The sequence below is a fragment of the Anopheles maculipalpis genome, chromosome 3RL, assembly GCF_943734695.1.
Source record: "Anopheles maculipalpis chromosome 3RL, idAnoMacuDA_375_x, whole genome shotgun sequence".
NCBI lineage: Eukaryota > Metazoa > Arthropoda > Insecta > Diptera > Culicidae > Anopheles > Anopheles maculipalpis.
The window spans coordinates 20,467,622-20,484,120 of record NC_064872.1 but is presented as its reverse complement, the minus strand read 5'-3'; the positions used below and the strand labels follow the sequence as shown (position 1 = coordinate 20,484,120).

Genomic DNA, 16,499 nt, shown 5'->3' with positions numbered 1-16,499 from the left:
TAAAATTAAGTTAACTGTTGAATATTTAAATAAAAGCATAAAATATTTTTTAAAAAACTACAATAATTGAAGTATAATGGAGCTTTAGAATGGATTCAGTGGATTTTTTTCATTTGTATGATTCCACCATTATTGCATTATTTATTGTATAAAATGAAAAAAAATCATGCCGAATAACATAAACAATTTAAAACAGATAGAAAAAAAAAAACAAATAAAAAAATGCAATAACCAAAGCCTTGTAAAAAAATTCTATAAGAACAATTTTATAAATCAAATTGATTATTCAACTAATTATTTAGTAATTCAATAAAATAAAATAAATAAAACAAATTAAAAAAAACGAATGCATGACTGAGAAATATGGATCAATTGATAAAAATAGAGTAATAAACAGATAAACATTTTAGGAAACATTGGATAAAATTCAGCTGCGGAAAAAATGCTTGCGATAAGGTAAAAAGGAAATGAGGAAATTGCCTTGAGAAATCGGTACAAAACCAGCTGAGGAGTAGCTGAGTTTGAATACTTAATACTTAATTAAGCTGAATACTTAATCTTAAATGAAAAATAAAATTTAACAAAAACATGATAAAAATTTGCATTTTTATTTTATACATTGCAATAGAAGAGTAAACATAATAATATTATAATAAAACACAGAGATAGAAAAAAAACATTAAAACTTTTATCAAAAATATGCATTTTTTTAAAGTTACATCACATTAAAATGCAGCAACAAATAACATAATTTATGGCCATGGAAATTTATAAAAGAATTTTTTACATCAATTTCAACCAATTAAAAGTTTAAAAGATTAAATTTTGAACCAGTATTATTTTTAAAACAAAAAGAATAAAAATGAAATCAAATTAAACATTTGATAAAATTATTTCTTGAAATTTCACATAGAAAAGGTAAAAAAAGAATAAAATAAAACATAAACTTTATACAGGAAACAGTAAACAAGCATACAATAAAAGTAAAGAAGACAAAAACCTTCTTTACACACAAAATGGTACATTTTCGTAACCATAATTACGAAATAAATTGCAAAAGGTATAAAACTTTGACTTTCAAATAATAAAGCTCTAAAGCAGTAGTATGCCGAACCATGTAAAACCGAGTCAAAGGGCATGTGAACGAAAGAAATCACATAAAAAACGTAAACTCCAACCCAAAAGCAGTAAGCAATTCGGGTGTTTAGTTGAATAACCGTTGTCTTTGTTGAAATTAAGAACCGGAAGGCATAAAATCCATCCATCTCGCAACAGTACGAACGAACATGAGAGCTTTTGAATCAAAGCGTTATGGTTTTGGTCATTAAAAAAAAAAGGCGCATGAAAAAGCAAATACGCAAATACCGAACGTGCGACACGACCACATACGGGTTTCACATACGGAAGAGATAATAAATACCATTCCAACCGACAGAACCGACCGCTAACAATAAAACCCACCCAAAATCATGCTGCTGTTGATGTGGCTGTAACCAAATCCCCAGTTTGCATTCAACCAGTCCGTCGATTGTAGCCCAATAAAACACCGAAATGGTGGTTCTTCACTTTCACTACAGCCATCATCTATCGATGAAGGGGCAAGCAGAAGGGGGAGGTGTGCCAATGTTCAACCCCCGAAAAAATCATCCTCGGGTCCCCGCCGGTGTAGGTTGATGATCATGACGACGGCGGTTGCGATGATGCAATCGATCATTCACTAACAAGGAACTCATTTGCACAAAGCCCTCCCAGCTGCGCGAGCTCCCTTGCCATGGGGAGCAGAGCAGGGGAGGAGTAAGAGCGGATTGGAAAGCTTAAAACCACGACGATACATGATTATAGTGTTGTGTAATCGATGGAATATGCCCACCAAAACACTCACTGGCCATTTCTTTGATCGTTAATGAATAATGAATTTGCGGCACAGCACACCAGGCACAAAGCCTTGCACAAAAGAGAGACGAATTATTATGATAATATAATTGGCAGTTTATAAGGACGGTTTGTTAGAAATTTGTTATATTACGAATGTAAAATTAAACACAAAAACAAACAACTTTAACACTTTGCCCATTAACGGGAGAGAGGGAAATGCAGCAAAGCACACAGAAGCTCGAAAAGTCAACTTCACAACAGCGTGAGCGACGCATCATTAAAAGCTATTTACTTTTCCATCCTCCCGGGGTGGGATTTTTACACTGGCAGTGCTTCATTAAGTGCTCCCGGGTCTGTGCTCCGGAGGAGGCCCGCAGGGATGCAAGAGACATTTTCTACCGTTCGCTTTCTTCACGCTCGGTGGCATAATAACAGGCACACAGCGATTAATGGTTTCGCCCCGAAAGAAAAGGGTGTCATATGAAGAGGACTCTCACATCGCTCGGAAGCTGCAGTGGGCATTAGATGACGGTATGGGGGAACTAGTTTCATCATTAAAAGTACAAGAGAGCAGTAGCAGAAGCTATTTGTTTGCTTACATTGTTTATAAATGAAAAAAACAAGCATAGTTCCTTTTGTTGAGCAATCTGCTTCGTCTAAGGAGATTAATGTCGGGTGCATTCTCAGGATGGGGCGGATACAAACAAAGTAAGGAGAAAGTACCAATAAGAAAGGATTTATTCTTTCCCCTTTTTTCCCAAATGCATTGTTATCAAGAACAGTAAACCTTTGTGAAGCATCTAATACGACAGCAACAGACAACTATCCTCCTGATGGGGACAAGCAGAAGAATCAAGAAGATCCTATTGTACGGTACAATACACAGCCAACCGCCAATTGCACAGCCTTCATCTTGAAGTTGACATCTTCTTAAGCTGACCGGCCCATTCCATTGGGCTAACCTTGAAAGATTCCAGCGCGAAGATAACCTGCTCCTTCATCGATTATTCGCGTCACGGATCCCTCAAGAGTGGAGTTTTGAAGCGCTTGAAGATTCCATAACGCCCCTAAACCCCGACATTCCACGTCCGATTAGATCATTCCGGTTTTCCGCATGCTCCGCTGCCGGTGCTGTGCCATTGAAATTTAAATTAGCCACTGTGAACATCGAAAATCCAGCGGGACAACTACCCGAGCGAGCAGCAAACAAAAGTAAACCAGGGGATATGTGTGTGGCAGCGTCGTTTGTTGGTGGGCAATAAATCAAACAATTCATCCAGTAAAATGTGGACTCTATTGCGACCCCAGTCGCCTCGGTCGCAATTTATCCATCAGTGTCGCGTCTCGCACGCCCTCCAGAGAACGATGGGTTCCAGAACCAGGCCACCTGATGTCAATCGCGGCGATGCTGGTTGGTCCTACTACTGCACACCACGAACAGCACAGATGTGTGTATTATTACCACAATCAGCCCGATTGTACGTATCGTAGACGTACGTAGCAGACCAGTACGTCCCACAACGAGACTTGGTGGTTATTACTTGATCTCCGGAGGGAGATTAATCCCATCTGCATTTAGCCGCGAATGAGCCCGCAATTTCGCAAAACTTGGGGCCACTTGGGGTGTACATTAAAGCGCAGCACGCAGCGCTACCGGTTGTTGAGGTCGTCGGTTGGATGATCGCCAGTGATGGTTGGTGGTGGACTTGTTATTAAATCCGATTCCGCTGATGAGCTGCGGTGGTGCGGGATATCATTTATCCACCAACCGTAACAACACACACACAAACCAGCAAACCGAAACGCCGGGAGAACCTTCCTTCCTGAGCTGTGTGCCTTCGAACCGCGGGTGCGGTTTGTGTTCGTTTGTAGTCTCGGAAGTCATTGTTGAAACCGTTCGATGAAAAGTAGCATCTAGTGGGTTCGTGGTTTGATGACGTCCGTTTTGGGGGAGGAAAAATGTCCCTTCGAATGGGGGGGGGGGGGGGGATGAAACCCTATCGCATCGCTTCGGTTCGACGGTAGACCGGCTGCGGTGTCACACAGGGCATGGCTGTTGAAGTGCATCGCGTAACAAGATTAGCATTATACATCGTGCGACGTACGAACGACGACGACCGGGCATAAGGGGTTGGAAAAACTGTCGATTTTATGAGGATTTTTTTCTTGCACAGTGAAAGCGAATGTCGATAAAACTGCTTGCGGTAGCTACTTTCTGTCGTCGATTATCTTAGGACACTTGCTACGATAGAGCAATCTTTTCGTTACGCTTCGAGAAATTTGGCTGATGGTTGAATGCGCAAGCTTTCTGTGATTTTGCGACAGCGAAGCGAAGTTCTTTATCTGACTTTAAATCACTCAATTTCGCTCCTGGATGAATGATTCAGGTAGTTACAAAGATTGGGCAGAAGTGAAGGTAATTTTAGTATAACTTCTACTTGAGTATTTACCAAACCATTGAAAATATTGAAAATAGTTCATCCTAGAGTAGAATGATCATAACCAACGTCACTTGCCAGGAGAAGGTGGATGGAAAACTCTCAGGGTCCTTTGCTACCACCAAAGGCCTGCGTCAGGGAGATGGACTCGCCTGTCTCCTATTCAACTTGGCGCTAGAGAAAGCCATTCGTGTCTAGGAGGTGGAGACTTCGGGAACCATCTTCTATAAGTCAACCCAGATCCTGGCATACGCTGATGACATCATTGGTCTGCGGCAGGTAGCAGAGGCCCACCAAAGGATCGAGCAGAAAACCTCGGGTTGCAGATTAACTTCCGGGACAGTGAGCGGTTCCGGATTCTGCAGCAGCAAGCCAAGACCTCAAAGCGGTTGTAGCACCTGATAAGGAAGTATGTAAGGCGTCCTGGAGGTAGAACCGGAGTCCGGGGACTGACTATCCAACTAGGTGACAGCAGCCAGTCTATTAAGCCATTCAATGGCCGGCGTGACCCAATAGGTCATTAATGGCATTAGATGGCAAGCAAAATTGGTTGACTTAATCTTCTGCAACTAAACCTTTTTATTGCCTTAATCTGGCACTAGTGTCATTTTCATGACATGCCTTAGAATAGGTTTATTGAAACCTATCTAGATCGGAGATTAAAATATCAAATCTCAACAAGACTAGACATGAGACTACAGAGAGATGCACAAAATTATAGTATAAGAGAGTCATAATACAGCAGATCTTAGAACCCAATGGGAGGTACTTTTTTTTATCTTTCTCAAAAAGGTTTTAAGGTACAAATTTTAGGAAGTCTGTAGCCTCTGTAGGAGCAATCTTGAGATTGCAGTAGATGACCCAGAACATTGAGGACCAATGGTGAAACGTACCCCCATACCGACTCTTATGTAATAACGAGAGAAAATAGCACAAACACGAGCAGATTGTACCCCTTATTTTCATGGACAAAACTTTGTAAGACTTCAATTCCCTTCCCGAAAAAAAAAAAATAGAAAACTTCGACTTACCGAGCTGGTGTGCTTCAGACGATGCATGTTCGCGTGCTTGGTGCTGTTACTGGTGGCCGTCGTGCTGGTCGTGCCGGTTGCATGATTGCTGCCAATGACTCCACCAGCACCACCACCACCTCCCAGACTGTTGCCGGTGCTGCCGGTGCTACTGTTGACGCTCGCCAGCGCGACGACGGCGGCACCGGCCTGCAGATGATGGCCAGAACTCAACGATGACGTTCCACGGGGTGGTGGCGCTGGTGCACCAACCGTCGGAACTGGGCCACCGCCGCCAACTCCAGCGACCGGCCCTTCACCACCAACCGGTTCGCCAATCCCGGCCGTGATTGCAATGCCGTGATGCTGCTGCTGTTCTCCTACAGCACGCCTCAAGTGTTGCTGTTGCTGAAGGTGATGATGATTGCCGTGTGCAGGATGCTGCTGCTGATGTGGATGGTGGTGCAGCAGCGGACTGTGGCTGGCCGTGGCCTGTTCCGATGGACTAATTGGCAATTTTCTATCGGTCATTTATTACCTATTATTTTTAGAAAATACACTTTTCCAACACGCTTTTTTTCGTGGCACTCGTGTGTGTGTGTGTGCTTTTAACACACTCCGCCTACAACTTCCTAGACACTTTCTCCGATTATTTCTTGTTTTATGTTCCGTAGCGTCGTATCTATAACCGCTCTATCGCTTTCAGTGCTTTGGAGAAACCGGTCATAAACTGCACAGCAACGCATACACACACACATGACACTCAAGCTTTAAGTTTCCACTGCACTTCCTTCACCTGCATGGCCTAGTGCAAGTATAGAGCCATTCCGGGGCAGCACTCATTTTGCACCGAGAACGAGGACACTTTTGTTAGCCAACAAACTTCAACTCTTGCACTGATGGGTGGAAATCGTAACCCACTACCGCGACGACGATGGTAACGCATTGCTTTCTGGTGATCGTTTAGCGATCTAACAGGCCGACCACACAACCCGGGACACCTATTTGCTTCACACGTCGGACCTGCTGGACCACCATCCCGGAGGGAAACAACCAAACGGTTACGATCTTATTTCACCTTTAGCTTCCAGCAAGAACGCACTGTCCCGGCAGTGTCACAAACAACCTCCGGCGGATGTGATGCACACACTACTGGAGATATGCTACTGGGCGGAAAAGCTCCGGGAATTGCTTCCGTTGCGGTGTGTGTGTGTTGTGGCACTAAAACTCGTCAGCCTCGTAATCGAATATCAATCACCCACGGAACACACTACTTCTCGTGCTGATAAAAACACCTACAAACGAAGTAAAAGGCATCAGTAAAAGGGTGCACACAGATTCTTAATACTAACGACAAAGTCCCCTCTTTCAAGGGATCCCTTTTCCCTTTTTCCATACAAGAAATAATTGCGGGCGTGGAAAACGAACCACCACCACGTTTCTCCTTTGCCAAAGTCCGTCGCAAACACGGGGAGAAGCGTGGCAGTGGTGCGGTGTAAGCGAATTCCTTCGCTGCATCCGCGGAATCTGGTCGTTATAATGTTTTTTTACACCGCGCGGCGCTCACTTAAATGATATGCATTATAAGAATGGGAACAGGTTTTTCACCCCACCGGTGGCCAACACCGCTCTCGCTCACGATCTCATGCCAGCCCGTGGCCTCATCGGATTCGATTAGGGTATTATAAGGTTTTCTATTTTCTGCCGTGCGCTCCACCAAACTGAGGTTTGCGTCCTTCGGTGCGGTGCACTTGTTGCACAAAGCGGCCAGGCGGCACACCGGTCGGTTCGAAGGTGAGCATTAAATGCAAGTTGGCTACGGTTCGCGAATCGATTCGCGTTCGAACGGTGTCGTGCCGTTCCACCGTTCGATTGTCTAGCTTTTGCTGTTACGGTTTTGCGCTTTCCACACCCCGAGCGCCTCGCGTGCAGCGTGGAAGTGAAGCGAAAGAAGCATTTTCGTTTCCAGTTGCTGCTCTGCCACAAGTGGTTCAAGCAGTGCGGCGCTTCCGGAACGGGTTTGTGGATCAGTAGAACCGAGACGTACACAACACATTCCAATTCCTTAGCGAAGGCTTCCTAAAATAGAAAGAAAAAGGAAACAAAAAATATTAGTCGAAGCGCACTTGAATTAGATGATTTAGAAGATGTTGAACAATTTTAGAAACCTTTTTTCTTCGACTTTCCACTTAAGAATTTACATCATCTTTTATTTAGGAGGCAATATAGGAAGATTTATTTATTTGGAACATTCCTCCAACAAGAAAATTTGACTCCATAGGCTCTGAGACTGTGTTAAACCCTGCGTTCCTTTTCACAATTGCACAGCGTATGAAGGGAAGCACTGTCGCGCTGGCTAAATTGAACCAAATGGATTTAAATTGCAACTCCACAGGGTGTACGTGCATGGGTGTGCATCATCTCGTCTGGGTGTGCAAAACACGTTTAGGGTTCCAGCAAAATGGTCCCGAAGTACAGAGACATAGAGAGAGAGAGACTTTCATTATATGCTTGTACACGTATCTACTCTGGTGCGATGTACCCTGCTGGGCGGCATTTTCAATGTCATCCTTTTTTTTCTATTGGACAAGCGTTGGGAAATTCCGCAAAGTTTTATCTCAAGCACCGAGCATACAGCTTTGATACCTGTAGAGGTCTGGAATTTGAATTTCGTGCATATTTTTTGGCTCATTATCTGATGTACGAATGAAGCTTCCTACTGCATTTAGGCCCTTGGAGAGGATTTTAGACGACTTTTGCTTGTTAGAGATTTTAGGATTACGGATGAAGCTTCCGACAATCTTTTTGGCTCTTGGACTACGTCAATTTTTGGACGAATTCAACCCTTTTTTCCCCTCTGCGACCTTGGTTCCGAAAGCATTTCATTCCCTGTACGTAACGAACAAGGCGACAGAGCAAACGAAACGAATGTTATACGGTTTTATTGCACCATCTTTACAGCCAATTTCTCTTCATTTTCCACGCCACATAAAGCCTTTCGGAACGGACTAAGACTAAGTTGCAACCGGCATCAGCCAACAGCAATCGCGATGGATAAAGAGACCCACAATCTGCCGTCGTTTCACTCTCTTCACATTTGTTTTACGCCTGTGTGTAGGCAGCAGAGTTCGCTTGATTGATGGCTCCTCTGGGGACAGGGTGGTTACGCTGGAGGGCGTTTGTTCCAGCGCTAGAGCACGAACATATGAAATGAATAAAAGCACACGCGCCCTCCCGCTTCAACTACAAACCCTTGCCACTTCGCTGCATCTCCCAAAAAAGGGCGGGAGAAAGTAGCGAAAGATGTAATAACGCAAGCTTGTCTCTGTTGGTGGAGGCTGGAGGAGGTTGTCTTCTGCGTCATCATCATCAGCAGCATCGTCGTCGCCGTGAAACAACCGTATTGTTGCTGTCGATGTTGGCGCTTTCGTCTCACGACTAGTTTACCCTGCGCAAACAGTTCATCATTGTCATGTTTTCTATTTTTTATTATTTTTTTTTTATTCCAGTCTCAAAAGGCGTGAGGAAACGATTATGTGAGCATAAGAAGTGCTACGGACACCCGTGTGTCAAGCCTCGGAAAACGCGTGTGCTCTAAATATGTTCCCGAAATGTTCAATATCCCGTTGTTGGTTCACGAGTGTGCTGGCTTTATTCCATGCTGAACCATTTTGTCGGGAATCTCTTGACCCGGATTCCCTACAGCGCACGCCCTCCGGTACAAGGGCAATCGCCCAAAAGTGGGAAAGTTCGCCCCACCCCAGTAAATTGCGGACCGTTTAAGCAAAACACAACAGCAGCAGCAGCAGCAGCAGCAGCAAAAAACCTAGGGGCGCGATAATCAGGAAGCAACCATTTGACTCCTCTTTTTCCTTCTTTATCTCCCATCGTACCACGCTAAAACGCTGTAAATTATTCCCAGCCGCTCTTGATGAGCCTACATTTTTTTGTTTGTGTAATGTGCCCTTTTCGTCAGTTCTCTGACGCCATATGTAATAATAAATGGTAATCGATTGTCATACCAGTGTGTGATTTTTTTTTTGTGTTACAGCTTTTCGTAACTGCAACTGTGTCACACATAACTGACGCTAGAAGTCTATCAATGTACGAAACTTTTGCGTCAGCTCAGCTGGCTGATAAAGTGAATGACTAAATCGCGAAACCGTGCGCAACTTTCAGTGGACACAATTACAAGCGAACATCGAGAATGGTCAAGAATGAAGGCTGTGACTTAAATGGTTGGGTTTTTTTTGCTTTTAATTCCAAGATTGTACTCGAACGGAAAGTAATGATTACGGTACGATTAGAATGTTGTTTGTCCCGTGCTCCTTTGGGTTTATTAATTTGCACTGTAAGTTAATGACAAGCCCACGCATGAAGTGTGCATGTTCGGGTTGGCTGCATTGTATAAACCAGTCATTTTTAATGAACAAAATTATTGAGAGTGAGGATTATTGGAATCTTTAACAGCTTACACCCAATAGCTTACAGGCAAACATAGCGTCAACGAACATTTTTTGGGACCTTTAAAACGTGATGCAATTTACACCAGACAACCACAAAGTCTGGGACGCACTATGCCTTAAATTATATTAGACACGGTGTGCACGATAAATTTGACACTCAATCACGTCTCAATACGTCATTCGAAGGCCACAAGACTTTGGGAACAGTAAAAAAAATCGATTGCAATAGACACGGTAAAGGATATTCGCAAGCAGTTTGAAACCTGCAAGGCTGTTGTAGAACGGAAAGATCATATCAGGTGGTCAGGTTGTTTACGGAATGACGATTTCTACGACATTTCTTCGAGCAGAGCCTGCGGCTGAACGCGGACGGCTAAGTGGAGCTGCTGGACACGGTCGTCAAGCCCTGAATAACCAAAGTCGCCAATGGTAGGCCGTATGTGTGGCCAAAAGATTCGGTACCTTGTCATACGGCCGCCAAATCGCAAAAATGGCTTAAAGACAATTTTTAACATTTTACCAACTCCAATTTTGGGACGCCACCCAGCTTTCCGGCCTTCAACCCGATTTCGTGTGGGGCATGGTTGAAAGGGACACCAACCGCGAACGTCCTGCTACACAAAAGCAGCATTAGTGTAAAAAATTAAGGCCATTTTTGAGGCTCTACCCAGGGCTACGGTAGTCCGGGCTTGCTCCAGGTTAACGGCGGATAAGGGCGATCATTGATGCCGATTCCTGGGCTAACGAGTCTGTCGTGTGAATAGCATCACCGCTGACTCCTCACCAATGTACCACCCCGGAGAAAGTTATCAGCTCTAAAAAGACTTCACCGATTGGTGCTGACATTGACACACAGGGTCATTATTACGTCATGAGATTGAAACCAAACGACCAAAGCCATTAGTTCCTGTAATACAAACCGAAGGAATTGAAGATGTATGGTAGATTGAAATTATTTTATAACGTTATTACATCCACAAGAACGTTTTGGATAATTCTGTTCTCAATAGTTCTTTATTACATATACCAAAAAAAAAAAATACAACAAACAACGCTAATTTAGAAATGATAAATGATATTGATTTCAAAATGATCGCACTGATTAGCAAGACTCTGACACTGAAAACAAAAACTCTCTGGAATCTTGATTACGTCATGCGATTGATACCAGACAACCAAGCTTATAATTCGATATTGTATTCGATAGAGAATGCTTTTGATTGGCACACATTTAGGTTGTCAATTTAAGTAAACCAATAAACCCTTATCACATTTCTGTTGTACAAACAAATTAATCAAATATTAAAAAATTAATTAAACAAGCAAATATAGCTGCTGTGACCGTTATCAGCTTTAAAATGATCTCATCGGCGGGTAAGAAACTGATACTGAATATTGTAACTTCCAGAAGTCATGTTAACGTCATGTGATTCATCGGACCGGGTAGAGCAGACATGTTGGACCCAGATTTAGGTGAGTTGATAATACAAATATTGCTTGCAAGACTGTTTTGGTTACTTTTAGCAAACGAACATTACTAACTTAGCTTCGGTTATATTTGCTAAACCTGGGTATCATAAATATTGAGCTGTAAATTGTTTACATTCATTTGTAAATCATATTTTCCCTATATAGAATCCCAAAGTGTGTCTGGCTTGAGTTAAAATAACAGCAAAATATGATCTGACCAGAAACAACATCCCATTGCCTTGTAAAAAGACAACAATTACACCCACTGTCTCGGAGATATTTAGATGAGCTAAATTATTCATCTTCATGCTTTGTGGGTACCACCAACGGTATGCCCGCAACTGCAGCGCACAAGAAATCTGAGCAATCAATCAATAGAAGAGCAAGTCTTACCGGTAGTGCCACGCGGTGCGGGCCCTCTGTGCAACCGTAATCATGAATCAAAATTCCACTACACAGCAGAAGCACGCATCGCCGGAGGGCTGCTCTCACTTTGCTAGCTTTTTACTAGCTATTCCAAGGGAGGCAGAGGAAAAAGATCAAAGTGTAAAAGCGATCCGTTGGAGCCTGTGCGAAGTGAACGAATGCACCTTTTCTTCACCACGATCGATCATTACAACACACGGACATGGTAGCTTTTGAAGCACACAAATACGCAAACCGTTAGAAGCCAGGCAGAACTCGGCTGGAATAATGTTTGCCCAATGTCAAGTGAAAGGCTTTTCCTTCCTTCGTTACGTTCGCTCCCTGGTCCGGAGCACTCTAGTGGCGCTAACCTGTTGTTGTTACTACCGTACGCCCACCAGACACACGCTCGACACATGTTTTAACGCGCCTCCACAAATATGGCTCCGTACACAGTGCTACAGACAACAAGCCACAAACGCGCAACGGTTCCACACACGACAAGTAAGCGGGCACGCATTGTTATTTACTTTGGAAGAACAAACCAAAAACAAAAGCAAGCAAAAGCTCTCCAAAAAACAAAACAATCACCAACAATAAAACGGTAAGCGAATTTAAATAAAAATTCGTGCCTACGGGTAGCAGCAGCAGCGAAACATTCCATTCCGATGGGTGGTATGGTGGTTGCCCTTTGCCCTTGAGGGGACCACGTTCAACCATTTGGGCGCACAATGTGGCGAGGCACAACAAAGCCAACGATGACATTCTTTTCACATACGCTTTAGATCAATTTTGCAGCAAACATTTCACAAAAAGCATTTTGGCAATTTGTTGCTTCACTTCTCTTTTATTTTAGCTTCAACTGAAGAGGAGTAACAATAGGGCCTGATTATCTGGCCTGAAACGGAAAATAAATTTGCATTATGAAACCGTTCTTGTGACAGACAACTTTCGTTAAGCAATTTTTTTTTCGTTAATTCTTCAAAACCAATCCGTCAAAGTGACGAAACTAACAAAAACAGAACCAAAAGTGTAAACAACTGTTCTTGCTGAGAAGATATTTTGTGTTGTTGGAAGATCTTACTAAAAAACGTCGGCTGCTTCGTAGTATGTTCGATCCTTTGGAACTTACCAATCAAGCGTGACTTTATTGCTGTGAAACTTTTGAAGAAAACCTTTTTGATATGTTCTCGTGGTTGTTCTTTTCAGATTTAAGAAAAATTTTCGATTAATCGAAGGAAATTTTCCTCGATATTCTTAATGAGATTGAGCCAAATTTTTCACCTGTAAGGGCAAAAGGACTCACGCAAACAGAAATGTTGGCTGACAGAACGCTGCGGTTTCTTGCGGAGGAGAGTTTCCAAAAATGGAAACGGGAAAGATTTTATTATAGCAATTGCTTAACTTAATTCCTCCGTGGCATTTTTTATTTAATACCAAGTGTTTAAATATTTTGGAAGAAACGTTGCCGCCCAAATACATTTCATTAGAAATAGAACCAAATGAGCAGCAAGTTGCCCGACGATACTTTTCTTCCCGTCGTTTTCTTCGAGAATATTCTTTCAGAAGTAAAATACTCACATTTTGGTTCGAACTGCTTAAGAAAACGAACTGGAAACACACAGGACCTATTGAGTTTGGCGCCTTTCCGTGTCGAATAGGTGACGGAAAACAGTTTGACAAATACGAGTCTTTGTATGTGTTAGAGAATACTTTCGTTAAGTTTTTTTTCCAATAGATAACACAAACGGCTGTCATAATTCGAATCTTTCGTTTTTGACAAGTTGTCAAAAACCAAATTGTCAGGCCTAATGTTTTTTTTTTTTTTTACAACGACAGCAATTGATAGAACAATCGCATCCGTTGATATCGTAATCCACAATCCATTATAGTGATAGTACCCTCACGCAAACGACTAAGCAAAGCCTTTGGATTGGAGTCTTGGTATTACTTATACTAAATACAAGAAGAGAAAACATATGAAAGTGTAGAAACTACAGGGAGTATTACGTTGTTGAATACCGCCTACAAGATTTCCCCTTCGTTTCCACAAAATTGACTTGTCCCATTCGTCAAAGAGATACTTGAAAGCTATCAGAAAGGATATTATTACCAATAGTAAAACTATGCGACGTAACAAGCTCATTCGGAATGCCGATCAAACTACCATCATCAAGGACCTGAACCAAAGAGATAATATTGACTATCTTCTCTCCAATATAACTTCAGAAAAGGTTGTCCGGAGTTTTGGAGCTGGAATCCTCGGGGACCCTATATCCACTGACACTGAAACATCCAAAACTGATGGAGTCCTCTTAGTAGCATTCGATAAAAAATGCTCAGAAAGATGTTTGGTCCCGTATGTGTGCAAGGACAACAATGGAACTACAATGGCTCTAGAGCTCTAGGTGCTGTACATCGAATTAGATTCACCAGGCCAGGGCCAGGAGGGCTGGTCATGCCAAGTAAATGGTATCCGTCTACATGGATATAAAAGGCATGTGGAGGTGCCAAAGAACGATCCGGAGATTGGATTTCATGTGATATGTGAGCATCATGAGTGAGACGATGGTCAGATGATATCAGCTCATAATCAGATCAGCTACCTAGCTGCTACCTTTTAAATTATGTTAAGGAATCCAGTTAGGGTAGGGCTATTATCTATCAAGGTTGTAGAGCCAAAGAATAAGATAAAGGACATCCTGACAAGCTACAAGTACAGATTTTGAATTCGTCACCTCTCTTTAGTGGCAGACTGTAAAGTTAATATAGTCTAATGACTCCAAGTATCTATAAAGTACCTAACCTAACTGACCTGAGGCATCTTCCATCTGAAGACAGCTAAATTTCTAAGCTCGTGGCTCACAGGCCTTAAGAAAATCACCTCCAAAGTGATACCATTCTTAAAGCAACTTATTTGTTTTACTATCTGCTGCTTTTTCTTAAAATATTAATGTTTCTTCAATTTCAAGACTTATTCTGCAACATTTTATGCTCGTTTTCTGTTCTTTTCCCTTCAGCAGAGCGCAATATTCCCACCCGCAAGCGCTCAGCAGCAAATGAAAGCTCTCCAAACTTATTTTTCGCTTTATTTTATCTCAATTTCTTACGAATCTGGTAAGACATTCTTTTCCTTTTCCAATCACCCCATCCCCACATAAACACACACAAACACTCATATACAAAGTAGTGCGTCGCCTTGGTGTTTGTTGTTCGCGGTGGTACTGTTGCTAACCTTTACATGCGTCAAAGCAACAGCGCAAAGTTTCGCGGCATGCTTCGGTTTGCGGTGCGAAAGAAGATAAAACATAAGAAAGAAAAAAAAACCACCGTTTTCCATCATACTTTCTTCGCCATTTCATTGCGCCTCTCCTTCCCGTGCGTTCCGTTGTCTGCACATACTTTCCTCCATTTTCTCTCCTTTCACACATCTTTCTCATACCGGTGAGGCGTTTTTATTTTAACAAATTGCCGCACCTCGCGCGTAGTTTGCTGATGCTGCTGCTGCAACCATCATCAACATTTTTTCACTCAATCATTTCTTCCCCCATCCATGGGCTATTCGTTCTCTGTCCGCTTTGGCTCATCCTCATCCATCCCAAGCAGTTCGTGCAGCTCATTTGCTTCTAACTTTGCTCTGACCCGCAACACCACGGTCCGAAGATTCCGCAAAAACTACCGCTGGTTTTCACACAGACCCTGCCGCGGTCTTCTCCGCGTGTTGTGACCACATCTCTTCCAGCCCCTTTTTCCGAAAAAACAAATCAACTGCTAGCAAAAAAAAAAGGTAAGAAGAGAATAAATCCGAAGAGTCTAGGATGGCTGATCTGGTCGGATTTCGAAGTGCGTTTCCCATATTTTCACTCGCTACCTGCAAACAAACACTCGGTCGGTTCGAGAGCTCTTTTTTCTTTGACAGGATTCGAACACCTCGTGGAGGGAATTACTGGCCACAACAAGAATGGGCACAAGGTTCAATTTTCCCAATGTGGTGGTATCTGTGGTAGGCCCGGAAAACATGGTGGTGGTGCGAGGTAGAAAAAAAAGCGTGATTAGACTAGCGGTCCAAAGACATCGAAGTAGCTGCTGTTTCTTATGGTCAGGGATTGTCAAGCTTTTTACTTGAAAATTGAGTTTTGAACTAACTTAAAGACTTGAACTTCACGGAATTAATCGTAGAAACCCGTCTCGCATTGTGGATATAGCTAACATGGAGAATTAGTTTGATGATATTTTGGTGCGTTTATGAGACTCAAGCGAACAATAATCAGTTTTTGTTAAGCAGCACTTCAAATTGCAAAAATATTTGAAGACTTTAATCAGTAGAGAATCAAAAGACAGTCCGATGGTAGAGCCGACAGAGTTTCGACAGATAAATCCGAATTGTTCTCTCGCAGTGAGGACAAACTTTCGAACTACGTGTTATCAATAAGTCTCGTAAATCATTAGAATCATGAGGAAGGCATGACCTAGTAGGTCGTTAAGATACAAATCCGATCAGTTTGAAATGTCGGCAAGCCTTACACAATTTTCCTTTCCAGTTTTTATAACTTATGAACAATTCTACGTGTGTTTGGGCCTTCCACAAACAATCTATGCAACTTTATCACGGAAATGTAGATAACGGTAGCTTAAACCATGTGCCCCAACATATTTTTGCAGATTTGCACGCGCAAATATTCAAGCCAATACGTCTATAGTATAACTAAATCAATTTTCAGATGTGATTCGAGGATCATAAGTTACTATGCCTTGTTACTTCTTCTTCTTGGTTTAACGACCTCTAAGGTCACGCCGGTCATCGAAATGGTTTACTAGACTGCCGATATCACTAG

At 42.5% G+C, this 16,499-nt stretch overlaps 3 protein-coding genes across 4 annotated transcripts in view; 2 read left to right on the top strand and 1 right to left on the bottom strand.

The window, feature by feature from the left end:
• LOC126563788 (rap guanine nucleotide exchange factor 2) overlaps nucleotides 1-5,896 on the bottom strand; it is a 136,802-nt gene extending 130,906 nt beyond the window's left edge. For both annotated transcript variants that reach the window (XM_050220528.1, XM_050220527.1), the window contains exon 1: nucleotides 5,345-5,896. In XM_050220528.1, coding sequence (XP_050076485.1) covers nucleotides 5,345-5,854 — 510 coding nt within the window. In that variant the 5' untranslated portion in view covers nucleotides 5,855-5,896. The remainder of the gene's footprint in view (nucleotides 1-5,344) is intronic.
• The window catches only part of LOC126565490 (uncharacterized), a 500,287-nt gene that overhangs the window by 8,865 nt on the left and 474,923 nt on the right, over nucleotides 1-16,499 (top strand). The gene's annotated exons all lie outside the window — the stretch shown is intronic.
• LOC126564801 (protein PRRC1-like) overlaps nucleotides 1-16,499 on the top strand; it is a 299,123-nt gene that overhangs the window by 205,502 nt on the left and 77,122 nt on the right. The gene's annotated exons all lie outside the window — the stretch shown is intronic.